At 32.9% G+C, this 16,427-nt stretch overlaps 1 protein-coding gene across 2 annotated transcripts; it reads right to left on the reverse strand.

Annotated features, from left to right (window-relative positions):
* Nucleotides 1-4,246: 4,246 nt before the first annotated feature.
* Nucleotides 4,247-12,866, reverse strand: LOC129313562 (V-type proton ATPase subunit E-like). Of its 2 annotated transcripts, none has more exons than XM_054956801.1 (6): nucleotides 12,606-12,864; nucleotides 12,338-12,438; nucleotides 11,630-11,786; nucleotides 10,262-10,458; nucleotides 9,805-9,904; nucleotides 4,247-4,492 (listed from the first exon to the last, which is right to left on the reverse strand). In XM_054956801.1, exons 1-6 carry the CDS (start codon nucleotides 12,705-12,707, stop codon nucleotides 4,457-4,459), a joined length of 693 nt encoding a protein of 230 aa, XP_054812776.1. In that variant the 5' UTR covers nucleotides 12,708-12,864; the 3' UTR covers nucleotides 4,247-4,456. The 2 variants fall into 2 exon arrangements, with proteins under 2 accessions (XP_054812776.1, XP_054812768.1); XM_054956793.1 differs by lacking the exon at nucleotides 4,247-4,492 and adding an exon at nucleotides 5,119-5,512 and having other exon boundaries at nucleotides 12,606-12,866.
* Between the last annotated feature and the right edge of the window lie 3,561 nt (nucleotides 12,867-16,427).

Raw genomic sequence — 16,427 nt, forward strand, 5'->3', positions numbered from 1 at the left:
TGTTTTTCCTACTGTTTTGATTTCTTTCATTCTTCCAAGGTATCTCATGCTTTCGTAACTTATTTTTACTCTAATATAAGAGTTACAATTGTTTTAAACTCATTTTGATTAAGAATACTTGGGATCCTTTAAATTTAAACTAAAACTTGATAATCACTCTTCCCTAAATTATCATGAGTTTTATTGATTAATTGTGTTTAGTAGAGTGAGGTTTTACAACTATGCCCTCTTGTACATCACTTGCAACATCCATAAGATTGAAAAGCTCAAGTCAAAGTGGGATGGTCCTTACTTGATGACCAAAGTGCTTCCATTTAGTGTTCTCAAAATTTTAAATAAAGGTACAGGTTCCATACTTCAAATCAATGGCTACTTATGCAAGCTTTTCAAGAAGTTCGAATGGAACACTCCACATTACAACCATGAGCCTCCTTGACTAGGTCGTCTCTCTCCTTACGTGCCTTTTACTTGGATATTAATTGCTTGGTCAAGTGTGGGAGAGGGCACTCTAGTAGTGAAATTAGTTATTTTTCTTAATTGTTTGTTTGTTTTGTTTGTTCCATTAAGAAAAATCCTTCATTCATGCTTGCTCATGTATTCATTCTTAATTTTTATTGTCACATCATGTGTCTTTGCATACATTGTGAACAATGAACAATTCAAGTGTGGGGGAGGGAATAAATATTTTGTTTTGTTTATTTTGATTTAAAAAATTTTGTTTTATTTTGTTTGAAGTTGTTAATGATTGAGTTGATTGGATTTGAACATTAATTCTTGAATTATGATTGCCACAGAGTTCGAGTAACTGAGAAGTAATCATTTTTTACCTTGAGTTAATGAATTAGAGTGGCATTATACCTTTATTAGAAAAATCCAAACACTCTTGTGTGATTGTTCTCTTTGCTTATTTACCCTTTAGAACTTGCTTCACTTCTTATTTGAAATCACATTTCATGCACTTGATTTTAGGAAAATGATAGATGGCATTCATTTCATAAAGCTAAAGCCAAATGGCCAACCCTTGATTGTTATATATTTTGTTAGCCACTTTGTGCCTCTTGAAAAATTTCTTTTAAAAACATCCATCCCATATTTTCTCATGAACTGCATGTACATTCATTTGTCCTCTTAAAATGTTTTGCATATTTTTGTTCACATGGTGATTATCTTTCATGTTCCGTCCATCTATTCATTCACCCCTTTATCCACTTATGCATATTTGGCCTCCATTCCATCTTTAAGGTAAGATCCAATTTAAGAGAGTTAGAACAACTCAAAAGAAAAGATATAGAAAAAGAAAAAAAAGAAAGAAAGATATTGTTGAAAAAAGAGAGAGAGAGAGTTGAAAAGAAAGAGAAAAGGAAAAAGAAATATAAAGAAAGAAGGTTGCTAGCTCAAAATAATTGCCTTACTCATTTTCATCTTTATTCATTATTGAACTCTTAAAGATTGTCACCTATTTGAATTTTGTTATGCATTGCATATTAAGTTGCATTGATTCGGCCAAGACAAGTTTTTGTGCCAAACCCTAGTTATCACATGCATTTCAAAGTCATCCTTGCATACACTACATTACATCTCAATAAAACCTCTTGATTTTTAATTGAGTGCTATTTTATGGTAGAGATGTAGAGGTGTCACAAGCTTATGGTAGGATAATAACTAAGAGAACTTGAGTGAAATTGTATAACCCAAATACTTTGAGTGAGAGTGCAAACACTTTTTCTTGTAAGACTTACTTTATGTAATTGACTCTTGGTTAAAATTTGTATGTGATGTTCATAATTCTTTCTTTGTTGCAATCACATGATTGATGATAGAAACCAATTTTGCCACTCATAATTTGACATCTCTAAGCATCTCTTTTCTTTTTGTTTGCTTGCTTTGTTTTTGTTTTCTAGGGTTGAGAGTTAATTTTGTTGTCTTGACTTTGCCCAGAGTGTAAAAGATAAATGTGGGAGAATTGATAAAAACTCATTTTACACACTTTATTCATTCATTTAGGACCCATTTTAAATGTTTTATATCCTACTTTAGTGAATTCATAGTGTCAAAAGTAAAAAAATCACATAAGGGGCAAAATTATGCACTAAGGGTATTTGGGTCCAAAATTGCACGTTTTATGAAAAATTGAGTTAATGTTGTGTTCCATGTGTTTTATGCTCGGAAGAATGAATATGAAATTAGTTTTTCAAAATTTAATTTGGTTTGGGAGTTATAAAATACAAGTTACATTTCAAGGGTTGTTAACTATCGAATTAGGGTTTTATGTGCATGCATGAGTTTTCACATGTCATAACCCTTGAATTTTACTTTATTAATATCCTTCGATGAAAATTAATTATTTTCATGTGTAAGGATTTAATTATTAGGTCACATAAATATTTGATTTTGATTTTAAGTATATTTTATGACTTAGGTAACATATATTGACTGGGACATTTTGCAATTAGTTAAGGATCATGGAAGAGAGCTAAAAAGGACAAATGTGGCATCATTTATAGGCTGAAAAGGGAGAGAATAATCAAATTATTTGATTAAACAAGTAAGTTTCTTTGAGCCAATGAGAGAAAGCCCCCTATTTGAGCATACGAAAAATGGGTCTCACCCTAGTCTTTTTTCTCCTTTTTATTTTATTTTTTCCCCCCATTTTCAGCAGGAAATGCACGCACACATTAGCTAATTTCACCCAAAAAAAAATTAACCCTAACCCCCACACACAATCTCTTACCGCCTTCTTCATTTTCATTTTATATATTTTCTTTTGTTCTTCATTTTCTCTCATTTTTTCAACCATGGTAACGCCCTTCTCTCCTTCATTTCTCTTCATCTAACCATTGGATTATCACCAAATCACTCCCATTCTTCTCCTTTCACTCCCTTCTACACCTCCCTACCACTTGATCATCCATTTCATGCTCATTCTCTACTTGGCTCCATAAAGGGTTTTGGCCAACTTGAGCTTTTCATGGAGGACTTCAGGAACTTTAAAGGCTTAAATCATTTTGGGTACTTGAAGGAGGATGAAAGCTCAATGAACCACTTGGATCTTCAATTTTGTAATGCTTTTATTTTATTTTTTACTTTTTCTCCATCAATAGACTTGCAAGACCATAATATTGAATTGCTATATCTTAACTTTACAACCATAATCTTGGTTGATATTTTTATATGAGAATTGATTTGACTATAGTTAAATTTTATTTGGTATGTTGAGCTATACATTTTAGCCACTCTTGAATGTGTCATAATTTTGAATATTCTTGAGTGTTTTAACCTAGTTTATGCTTCAACATAATCTTGATGAGTGTTGATTGAGCTTGTTTGTAATTTACCATAATTTTGGGGGTCATTTGAGTTGTAAAAAGCTGAACATACTTGTTGAAATTTGCCATTAATCATCTAATTTGAGCCTAAAACTAAGTTAGGAAGTTGAATTAAGCTCTAGAACCCTCAGCTTAATTAGGATCTCTAGTGAAGTTAAGTTGTTAGAGAGAATTATCCTAATGACTTCATAATTTAGTTAAGGGGGAAGAATTAAGCGTGGCTAATTTACATTACATAAGTGGTTAAGATTTAAGCATTAATCTAACTCCAAGTGCCCTATTCTATCCGATTTTTACAAACTCTTTAAGTTAGGTTTTTATGTTTAAATTATGTAAATTAATATTTAGTTTAAATCAATTAAAATCAATCAACTCTTGAAATTTTTATTTTAATTTAATTATATAAAGAAACTCTAAATTTAATCTTTAAATGTTTCTTTAAGAGATGACCTAAGTTGCCACTATATTATATAGTTGATTAATTTAGTCTAAATTATTAAGTGTGCAACCAATTGGTTCAAAATGGTCAAAGGCTTAAAAAATAAGAGATTCGTATTAGTACCAGCTGTATCAACCCAGTGCCAGTAGTAATACTTAGAAAAATTTAAAAAAAAAAAAAAAAACACACACACACACACACGAAGATTAAAGCATAGCAGCACATTCATACCTCAAATTTTCTTTTTTAAATAATTATATTCCTATTAAACAAGATCTTCTCTAATTTGTTATCATCAAAATCAAAGTCCAACAATGTAAAATATAAATAAGGCAAGCACCATACTCTTTGTTTCTTTCCCCAAGAGTTTCTCTTGACAATGACTTAGCACCACTTCGCAGGAATTCAAATAATTCACTTCATATCATCCCCTCTTCAAATGTCGGCTCACTTACCGGCCAAGGAAACTTTTAAGAAGACATACGCTAAAGCCAAAATTTATTACCCCAACAGAAATATTTATTGCTCAAAAATTCATGAAGCTGCATTCTCCTTCAAATACAATATGGGATGGAAAATGAAGTTATTTAAAGAGCAATAATAGAATGACTACAGATGCTCAGGTCAAAGACAAGGTTTTGATTCAGGATATAAATAATCTAGGGCCAACAAAATGATGACCTAAATGCCTTCAGTAAACAACTTGTCCAAAGAGCTGCTTGCGGATCTGCAATAAGGAACCAAAAAATAAAATAAAATAAGCATTTGAGCACTATCAGAGATCATTAACCATTTCATACACCACATGCAGCCAGCATGAGGGGTGTCGAAATGAGATTACTGAAGACCGAAGTATCAGATAAAATTACTGAGCTACCCGTCTAGAGAGTTCAGATGGCAAAGTAAGATGGGGTGTGGATAGTAATTTAAATCAAACTCTCCCAATGCAATTAAAAAAAAAAAAATTAAAAGAAGTCCTCTTAATAATTAAAAAAAAAAACACCTTCAAGATAAAAAATTACACCTGATAGTTGGGGAAAAAAACATTTCATTTTACAGGATACATGATATGAAGACGACAAAATATAATTGAATTGAAGTGACAGAAGTTGGACAATAGCAGAAGTTTTGTAGAAGAAAAGTATCTATTAGTTGGAAAAATCACTGGAATACCCTAAAAAAATACATATAACAGGCCCAGGATATTAAAAAAGAAAAAAAAATTAAAAGTCTCCGAGATTTTCAGGCCTCCTGAAAAAGTTATTTATTTATAACCAAATAATATTGAGTGCAAAATAGTTAGGAATACCGCAAGTCCACACTGCAGTCAAAGAATAGTCAAAGATATGAAACTGAATCATAAATCCTACAATTTATCCAACCAATAGATGTTAGTTCAAAGAAATCTGTTAGACGAATAGGAATCAGTGCCTATTTCCGCCCAGAGCAAATTTTAGTCATTAAGCCCCCCCGCCCACAGGTCTGGATTCAGTCAATTCATATACAACAGGATTTAATCCATTCAAATGAAGCATGGCTGTAAGATGCATCTTAGGGATGAGTTTGCGATGTGGCAGAGGAAAGTAGAATGCCGATTCAGCATAATTTTCAGAAACTTCTCTGGTGTGTGTTAAATGCTGTTGCACTCCATCAATCTCTTGACCAGAAGCTTTGACAGGTACCTTCACCAATGATTCAGAATAACTTCAAATGCTGCACTCCATGAAGGCTTGCCAAGCTTCCATCGCTGTCTTATACACACACACACACACACACACACAAACGCGTGCTGTTAGAGGTATAGAGATGCGGATTACTCTTGGGAAGATATGTTGGAATTTTGATGTTAACATGAAAAAGGTGAATGGTTTGCATTATCAGTCAAAGCATTAAAATAGAACATTAGGGAATTAAGAAGACTTTCCAGGAACAAAGCAACATTTGCTGAAAAGTATGCCATGTGGGTGGAGCTTCATATTGTATGATGAACTATAATTAGTATAGTATTAGCTTTGAAAGAAAGGCTTTCTTCCATTAACAGCTTGGAAGAACTGAGCTCTTGACATATATTGAAGACAAAGTGATCAGCTCACTGGAGAAGCGGACAAATGCGGGACAAATTGTTTTTCTAACTCAGATTCAGGTGGACACTAAAATAGAAGCTAGGTGCTTTTGAAGATAAAGAGCCCCTGCGAACGTGTTTATCACACGGGAGGAGAATTTGCAGAGTTAAAAGTACTCTTCCACTTTTCACTGCCACATGGCATGAACTTATCCCTCGGATTATCTTGCATCTGTGCTTCACTTAAAAGGATCGAATCCTGTTGTATGCGAAGTGCCTGAATTGGAATACCTCACCCACTTAAATAACCCCCTCATTCCTGTTATTGTCCTGGTAGTGATAGGCCGCCACCACTCACGCACAGTAGAAAGAAGAGGAAATGTGACTGACTTAGTTCAAATATTTGTGTTATATTTTATTTTTTCAGTTGTTGATTCCCAAGTTCAGGAACCTGTTGAACGTGTCCTAACTTTTAGGGGTTAGTTATTATTCTCAATAAACATTATCAAGTCTGTTATGAGACTGTTTGAATAAGTTTCGTCCACTAAATCTGAAATTCAGGGAAGTGGACAGTTTTCTTGAGTCTTCAGTTATTTTTCAGCCTAATTATACAGCCTGCTCATTTGTAGAAGATATATTCAGAATTAATCAAAGTCTCTTTTCAGTCACTGGAGATTCTCCTCAACTTTGCTCTATTTTTCTGCGTGAGATATTTGATTAGAGAGAGTGAATAGATTATTTACTTTGTTTACCCTTGATCCTACTATTTGGTATCAAGCTTGGTTACGAGATGTCATGCTCCTCTGAACAACAACAAACTAGCCTTCCAGACACCTTTGTCCAACAACTTTCTAAGATGGCTGCTTAGTTAGGTCATCTTAACACTGAGATGGCTGCTCTTAGGGCCTCTCATAGTGAATCTCATGCTGAAGGAAGCAACAAAGACAAAGGCAAGGCATGTGTCCGTGCCTCCAACGAAGATGATAATGACACACCCAAGTGGCTCAAAAATTCCTTGAAGTGACCATATACAAAAATTGAATTTCCCAAATTAGAAGGTGGTGACTTGAGAGGATGAATTCTGAAGGCAGAAAAATATTTTCAATATTATCAAACACCAGATGAATTAAAAGTAGATATTGCAGGGATGTACCTTGAAGGTGATGCCCTTGATCACTGTTTGGATCAACATTGAACAAACCATGCTCTACTAGGAAGAACTCATGAAGATGCTTCAAGAGCACTATGGCCCTGCTGAATTTCAGTAAGGGTTTTTCTCCTTCTAATCGATATAAATCAGCCTATGATAGAGAATTATTGGCTCTTGTTCTTGCTGTTCAGAAATGGAAACATTATTTAATTGGGCATCATTTTTATAGGACTGACCATAGCAGCTTAAGGCATCTCTTGGTGTAGCGTATTAACACTAATTCACAACAAAGGCTTATCTTGAAGCCAATGCCTTTTGACTTCACCATTCTGTATTGGGCAGGAAAGGAAAATATAGCCACAGATGCCCTTTCTTGAAAACCACACCAAGCTGAATTGATAAATTTATCTATAGCTAATTCAAGGCCAAATTTTCAAGGGACAGCCAACATGCTTTTTCACAAAGGCAAGCTAGTGATCCCTTCTATAACCAATGTGCATGCTACTCTACTACAGGAAGCACATGAAACCCCTACAAGTGGCCATGGTGGTTATTTGAAGACTCTTAAGTGGCTTACTGAACAGTTTTATTGGCCCCAAATGAAGGATGTGAAGTTGCATGTTCAGCAATCTTTGACTTTTCAAAAAAAACAAATGAAACTCCTGCTCTTGTGAGATTTTTATAGCCACTGCCAATCCTAGGACAAATTTGGGAAGACAACTCTATTGACTTTATCGTTGGCATAAACATAAAGATATAATTCAAAATGAGCATATACGAGAAATGTGAGCGTAGCACCTATTGAAGAGAAGATGGTAAACAATCATTTGAAATGGTTTAAACATATACAAAAAGGACCGCAGGAGACAACAGTGAGGAGAGTAAAATGACTAATTCCAAACCCTATTAAGAGAGAGAGAAATGTCAAAAAGAACACTTATGAAAGTTGTTGACTAAAACCTCTGTTAACATTTCTAGAAGCTTTGTAGATAATAAAGTACAACGGCATTGTATAATCTATATAGCCAACCCCACCTAGTAAGATAAAACTTGTTGTTGTTGATATCCCCAAATCACAAGGAGTCGACACTATACTTGTTGTGGTTGATCGCTTGAGCAAGAATAGCACTTCTTACCACTTTCTCATCCTTATTCAACAAAAATTGTGGCTAGAATTTTTTGCAAGGAAGTTGTTCGTCTTCACAGCATGCCCTGCTCAATTGTTTCAGACAGGGATTCCATTTTCCCTAGCTATTTTTGGCAATAATTGTTTCTGTCTATGCCAAACCAAGTTGAAGATGAGCACATCCTATCACCCGCAGAAGGATTGCCAAACAAAAGTGGTTAATAGTTGCTTGGAAGCTCACTTTCATTGTTTTGCTCATGAATAGACAAGGAAGAGGAGTGCTTATTTATGTTGGGCAAAATACTGATACAATACTAGATTCCTTGTGTCTCAGGTACTACACCCTTCAAGGTGATCTAGGGGAGGGATCCTCCCCCTTTACACCCAATTGTGAGCAGTGAAATGGCTAATGCTGAGTTGGAAGAGCAGATGTTAACTAGAGATTTGATGCTGAATTTGTTAAGAGACAACCTCTTCAAGGCCCAAGGTCTAATGAAAAATCAGCAAGACAAGAAATGCAAGGAGCTTGTTTTTCATTAAGGCGACTATGTGCTGCTGCGCATTCAACCCTTTAGACAAAATTTCTCTCAAAGCAGAGGCATGAGAAGCTATCTCCTAGATTCTTTGGACCCTACAAAATTATAGGGAAAATCAGAGCTCTAGCTTATGAGCTGGAACTTCCATCTGATGCAATAATCCATCCCATGATGGGATTCCCATCTTCCATGTTTCCGTGTTGTGTCCTGCACATGGTATTTTACCACCATCTTCTCCAGCTCCTCTTCCAATTTCCAATGATTAGGAACTGTTACTGCAACTTGATTGTACATTGGATCATCAATGGCCTTCTGGGAATATGCTGGAATTATTGCTAGCTTGGAAAAAACCAGCCACTTGAAGATTATGACTTGTTTGCTGCTCAGTTTCGAGAATTTCATTTTGAGGACAAGGTGACATTTGAAGGGGGGAGATGTGATAGTCCATCACTACTCACGTACAGTACAAAGAGGAAATGTGACTGACTTAGTTCAAATATTTCTGTCATATTTTATTTTTTCAGTTGTTTATTTCCAAGTTCAAGAACCTGTTGAATGTGTCCTAGATTTTAGGGGGTAGTTAGTATTTTCAATAAACATTATCAAGTTTGTTATGAGTCTGTTTGAGTCAGTTTTGTACACTAAATCTGAAATTCAGGGAAGTGGGTAGTTTTCTAGAGTCTTCAATTATTTTTCAGCCCATTTATATGGCCTGCTTATTTGTAGAAGATATATTTAGAATTAATCAAAGTCTCTTTTCAATCTTTGACTTGGCTACTATTTTTCTTTGAGTGAGATACTTGCTTAGAGAGAGTTAGTAGATTATTTACTTTGTTTACCCTTGACCCTACCAGTCCATCAAAGTAAATAAATTACTCAATAGTACTACATCAAATGGTCAGAAGGTTTGAACCCTAAATACCACTCGCAACCCACCCCATCAAAATATAATTTTTAATACTTAAAAAAAAATTGAGTATAATTAAACAAGAAATCTTGAGTTCCTTACAAAAACTGCATTTTTAGATTAACATCTCAACTAAACAGACTTAAACAGCAAAGTAAAACATATCTATCTTCATCGTATAACAAAGATGAGAGAAGTCACAGGACAGAAAAAAATATTGAAAAATATTGAAAAAGTTAACATTCCACAAAGATTTACCTCAGGAAGCTTTTTTCGGAATACTACATCCAATCGTGCATTGAGGGTATTTTCACACACAATCTTTCCATCTCGAGAAGCCAGCACCACACCTCCAGAGCTAAACATTGGTAAATGTAATGAGGCATACTGAAAACAATAAATTCAACACTACTCTACAGTATTGCAGACAAAATTCAGGAAGCATTCTAAACCAATTACAACACTGGAAGCATGCTACCCTTCAAAGAATTGAACTTCTTTGCATTAGTATATGAAGACAAAAAAAATAAAAATAAAAAAGTGAGCAGCAAGCAAGTCCCGATTAACAGATCTAGAAAAGAATACAACAATCATCCACCACAAAGTACCACACAAAGTATGGTATATGAACAATAAACTGATTTTTGCAGCCACCAACATGAAATTGAATTATGGGAGCCAAAAGTCACTAATAATTGAAAGACATGAGCATTACCAAAAGACACCATGAGGATCATGATGGGTGGGTGCAGGTGGAAGATAGACTTGCTTGTCAACTACAATCTCTGGTGGATGAACATTTGTTTTATCAGCATACTCCTGTGCAGCAGGATTCAACACATCCTCTACCAAATGCAGGTCATCTTTTCGACAACGCAACAGGACTGAAGGTTCTTTCAGTCTTAGCAAACTCTGTAACAGACAATTCTTGAATAACTTTCGAAGTTCACATGCTAACACATAGGCCCTGAAACTAATACCATAATTTGCAGATAGGCAATCCAAAATGATAACACTGGTTCATTGGTGTCACAAGTAAATTGCAAAAGGTTGCGGACATGAACCCAAGGGGAATATGCATAAAGCCTTGATCACATAAAATACAGAAGTAAGAGATGAAAAAAATTAATAGCATCAACATCAGTTATCAGCGTACAAGTATGTACTTCTAATGGAAATCTAAGTAATGAAGGTGTTCCCTAAAAAGAGAAAACCATGGTAATCAATGGCTTGCTAAAGCTTCTATTGGAGCGTTCTACAGTTCTGTGCCATGGTAAGGAAGTAGCATAGCATGTTTCTTGTACCACAGCTATAGCAGCTCTACATGATCAATTTTAATGTGCATGTAGTGTGTACATGAGCTGAATGTAAACGTGAGTGTTCCTTGGTTAAAAGTGGCAGCCAATGGAATTGGGGAGAATTTAGTCAACTCTTCCTTAAGGGCTGGGACCATCTAGGCCTCCCATTCTGTATCATTTCACCATCAACAATTGATAAACTTACACATTGCATCTTCTAATTCTGTTTTGATGATTTCAATTTTGGTTATTTAAAACTTTAACTGTACTAGATATTTCCAATTCCAAGAATGATGTGCTTTTGATTGTTAAAACTTACAGAAAATTGATCTAAAATTTCAAACATCTCAGGATGAAGCTTAGAGACTCACGCTATGTTTGGCTAGAGGGGAGGGGAGGGGAGTAATTTTAATGAAGGGGAGGGGGAGGGGGAAATCCTTGCCAATCCCCCCAATTTGGAGGCGAGGATTTGGAGGAACAAATTTACCCTTCACTCCACTTTGCCAAACAAGAGGAGACCAAACAGGGGGTTAAAAGCTATGTTAAACATTGGTCTGCTTTATGAATGAAGTCTTGATAATGTGTTTTATTAATGAATTTTTCCTTGAGATCTTCGTACAGAAATGGCTTAGTTTGGTTTTCTATACATAGTTAATTATGGTATTTTAATAAGGTGTGCACTATATTGTCAGATAGCTTGGTCCAACTAGGGCACAAGGCACGATAGATTACCATGCAACCAAAACAAATTCAGGTTAAAATCACGAGATCTGGTTTTTATTTACCTGAACAATGAGATCTTTCAGAAGGTTTCTGTACACATGATGATCACGGCTCACATTCAAAAGTTCTTTAGATGCAGCTTCTTTCATTGAACAAACCACATCATCCTGAGCTTGAAGAACTTTTATTCGAGAAGCATTAAGCTGCATAGAGTACTCACTGCAACCAAAAATGATGCCATGAATCTCCATTTATCTTACACCATTTTAGCAAGTTAGAAAATGAAAATATAGAATATTTGGCATCAAGAAACATATTAGACGTCTAGAACTGAACACACACTCATAATCACACAGAAAAGAGTATGCTTTTAGATGCCAAAATTCAGCAATAAACCTCAATTTAAGAATTGCCTCAACATTCCGACGGCTTTGAAGTCATTAAACTCAAGCCCGTTCAGAAGGAAGCAAACTTTAATTATGGTTTCCACTGATCCGGATCAAACAAAAGGGAACAAGAAAAGAAGATCTGTTATACTTAGACACGAAGTCAAGATTCAGCATCATATACGCTCATTAGTCATCGTGTCAATCTCGCACACATGAATTAAGAGCCTTTAGAATACCCCTAATAGTCTCAACATTTAAAATAGAGTTAGGGAGGGAATTCATTCATCTCTAAACTTCAATATTTAACAATTCCCACATATAAATATATGCAACAAAAACAGCATTAGGACTTTCCGAATTGGGAAGAAAAATACGACTTACATCTTCCTCCGAATTTCGACTTGCTTCTCTTTGCGCTCGTATTCTTGCCTGATCTTCTTCTTCTCGGCTTCAACCAACTGCAACTTCTCGATGTTGAATTCCTATGAAAATTAGCAGAACAGTTCAGCATGAATTCATTGGCGATCGAATCCAAAATGGGGCTAAATGTACTAGGACCAATGAGTTCACACAAATGTAATTATACATATAAATCGATAAAGAAAGAAAAAAGGAACAAAAGAGAGGAAGGGTCGGGGCTCGGGGCTACTTCTTCAGCGGAGACAGCGATCTCGTTGGCTTTCTCTTCGGCTTCCTGGCGGATAAACCTGACCATCTGCTGGATTTGCTTAGAGACATCGGCGTCGTTCATCTTTGTGAGAGCGTAAGGGAGAAGATGGAGTGAAAACTAGTAGAACGGAGGAACAAGTGCTTGCTGTTCCTGGATAGATCGGCTACGAGGGGCGACGATGATACGTCTGAAGTTTGGTAAGTGGTAACTGTACTATGAGTTATGAATGTGCCACGCCTTCCGCCCGAATTATGTTACCGTTGTACTCCATGGATCGCTTGTTAATTTATAAATTATAAATATAAATTTGCCATATTTTATATTATTAAATTAAATATTAAATCTCAAATATTATGTATAAATCTCAAATATCAGACTTATTTATAAATGGATCTAAAAAATTTACAAAAACACGTTCGAAACCAGTACAAGTTTTGAGCCCCACCAGACAAGTCAAGTCAGTTCGGAGAAAATGGATTGAATTCAAGTGACCCATTTAAACTCATATTTACTTTTTTAAGAGGATTAGAGAATATTGATATTTTTAGACTAAATTTAGATATCAAAATATGTTTATATTTTAAAATTTGAATTTTTATTACTCATTTTACACTTTAACATTTTAATTTGTTCTTTAAATCTTCGATATGTATTTTAACAATGTGAAAATTATTTTTTATTAAAAAAATTAACATGGGCTTTGAGGCATTGCCATAAACTCCGATTAATAAGGGTTGATCTATAGGAAACTAATAGATATGAGATAATAGGATTTGTGGACTTGAGGCCTTCTGGTTTTCTAGTTTTACTTGATGAGATCTTTATTACAATATGTCAAGGGTGTAAGTAAAGAAATTTCATTTGCAAATGCGTGAGAACTAATTATATTATAATCATAAGTATATGTGAAAGAAGAATGACATTCTGGTGAACTTATGTTTACAACTGATCTTCATAATTTACAATTAAACAAGTTTAAAGTTTACATCAGGTGATGTGTTACCTTGTTGCATCTTGTGATTAGGTCCCAATAAACTTTGGTGTATTTTTTGTAAGGTAAAAACTCATATATTGAATTTTATATATTTATTTTCAATTAAATCAAGACATGTACTCCCTTTATTTAAAAATGTAAGGCATTTTTAATCGAATCTTATTCGTCAATGAAGTAGTTATCTACTTTATAACTAACATTATCTTTCTATATTTACCCTTATTAAATACCCTATAATAAATATAAAGTCATTATCAATAAAGCTATTTTTTGAAAAAAAGATAATGATTATATCTTAAAAGATTAAAAATGCCTTATATTTTTTTAACATTCAATTCTTCAAAAAATATCTTATCTTTTTGAACAGAGAGAGTATGTTTTTACAAATTATTTAATCTATAACAAATTATTATTATTATTATTATTATATTAAAATTCACATACATTAATTTGATTGGATAAAAATATATTAAGTATATAAGCTAAGTAAAAATAAATCCCTTGTTTGAGGGTTTTATGTAATTTTCCCTTCATAAATGATCATAAATTGAGTTGCAACAATAATTTCTCTTTTTGTTCTATCAATTTAATCGATGAACACGGTAAAAACCAAAACTCTATCATATATTTAGTTTAAGCATTCTTTTTAAAAATTTGATTAATTTAAATTTAATAAAATTTAATTATAAAACTCCAATCATTCAAATAAAATTCTAATAATTTAAATAATGCTATTTCTTGCCCAATTTATCAGTTTGCTGTAAAATGTACTATCAATTTGGATGAGGAAAATATGGTTATTAGTCCTATAGCCTTATGGTATTTTGTTATTGATAGTTGTACTTTGATTTTATCATTTCAGATTCTTAATTATAGTTTTTTCTCATGTGCAACATTATTCGATTTATTTTTAAATATGCCTACAAGGATGGTGATTTATTAAATTATCTAACTGTAACTAATGGTAATTGAGTATTAAAATAAGAGAAAAAGGAGGAAAATCACAAAATGTAAAATAACAAAGATCATCCAAAAAACTGAAGACTATGCTTGGCTACTCGAAGACAAAATAAACTCTAACAGCAACATTAATGAAAGAAATATTTGACAAAAAAATCATTAATAAAAAAATAACAACCAATGGCTACAAAATTAGAGGGATAAAATTAAAACAAAGTATCTTGATACGGCCAATGAAACTAAAGTAGAGGTGAAGAGGTGACTTTAGCGTTTGCAAAAATGAATGAAATAAAACTCAACCATTATTTGACGGGCAAAGAAATGATATTAGTTACATATTAAATAATTTAACACTGACAGTACGCATGCTCATCCTCTTATGGGAATATCTAAAAACAGAGGGACTAACATTCTAAATAAAAAAAAAGGAACCTGAAACAATAAAAACAAATTACAAAGACCAATAACAAAACACAATAAAATTATAAGATTAATAGTTGTGTTTTTCCATTTGAATATTTAACTTGAATTTCAATCATAATATAATTTATAATTATGTAGTCCTTAATCTTTAGATTATCAGATTATTATAAAACATAATTAAAATCTTTATCAATAAAAATAAAAAATATAATTAAAATGCATCACAACCATATACTTCATTTGATCCTATTCATAAATCACTTATAATATATTTTACTAGAATTAAAAAAATTAAAATTTATATAAAAAATTTAATAAATTTTCAGCTATCCTCTTAACAAATATAATATACTTTAACAATATTTTTTCTTTCATTAACAATTGGTTAAAAAAACTTATGACTAAAAATTAATAATATAATTTATAAATAGGATTAAAAAATATTTTCTTTCACTCGTAATGTGTATATACATATACACACATGTGCATAGTATTTATGAACAAGATAATTGTAGAAAGTTGTTTGGCAAAAAAAAAAAAAAATTCTAAAAGTGGTGGGGCAGTCCTATGGGCAAACGACTTCCAGGAAGCTTCTCGTTAAGTATTTTTAAAGGACGGGGGGTTTCCTCTATTGCTTTTTTTTACCCCCTTGGCAAAAAGACAAGCCCAAATTGACTGGCAATCTCCAAATCCCAAGGGTTCATATACGCTGCGGATCAAAGAAACTCTCTTACTGGTTTTACATATGTACTTTCTTTTATTTTTTTTTTGTTTTTAATTCTCATTTAGGAACAGATTTAGATAGATTTAATTTATTATGTTTTCACTGTAAAAATAATTCATATATATGCTTAACAAATCATAGGTGGGCAGTGCAGTTTTTTCACCAACATATATTGCTTTAATTTCTATATTTTTTTATTCGTAGAGTCCATAAACCACCACATTGTTTAATGCTATAATAAGTTCCTTCTACCAATTTTTATGACTATGCCTGAGGTTTATCTTTTGCAATTTTACCAAGAAAGTATCATATACACTTTAAAAACATCAATATATTAATAGGCTAAAGTATGTTTATAATCTTCTAACTTTATATAAGGTTTTAATTTAATTTTTTAATTTTATAAATTATCTTTTTAATCCTTTAACCTTGACAACATTACTTTCAAATAATTATTTTTTGTATTAATTATTGTTGTTTTGAAAAAAATTAAAGTTAATATATCAATATTTGAGAATGTTTTGTCAATATTTGAAAGTTCAATGTAAAAATTTATTAAGATAAAGCTAATATTGTTAGGGTTAAAAAATTAAAAAAACACTTTATAAAATTAAAGAACTAAAATAAATATCGTGTAAAATTAAATGATTAAAAGTATATTTTAGCCTATATTAATATAATGAGAGGAGAATAGAGGAGA

This window comes from Prosopis cineraria, unplaced genomic scaffold (genome assembly GCF_029017545.1).
Source record: "Prosopis cineraria cultivar Desert tree isolate PC_DT_omini unplaced genomic scaffold, ASM2901754v1 PC1, whole genome shotgun sequence".
Classification (NCBI taxonomy): Eukaryota; Viridiplantae; Streptophyta; class Magnoliopsida; order Fabales; family Fabaceae; genus Prosopis; species Prosopis cineraria.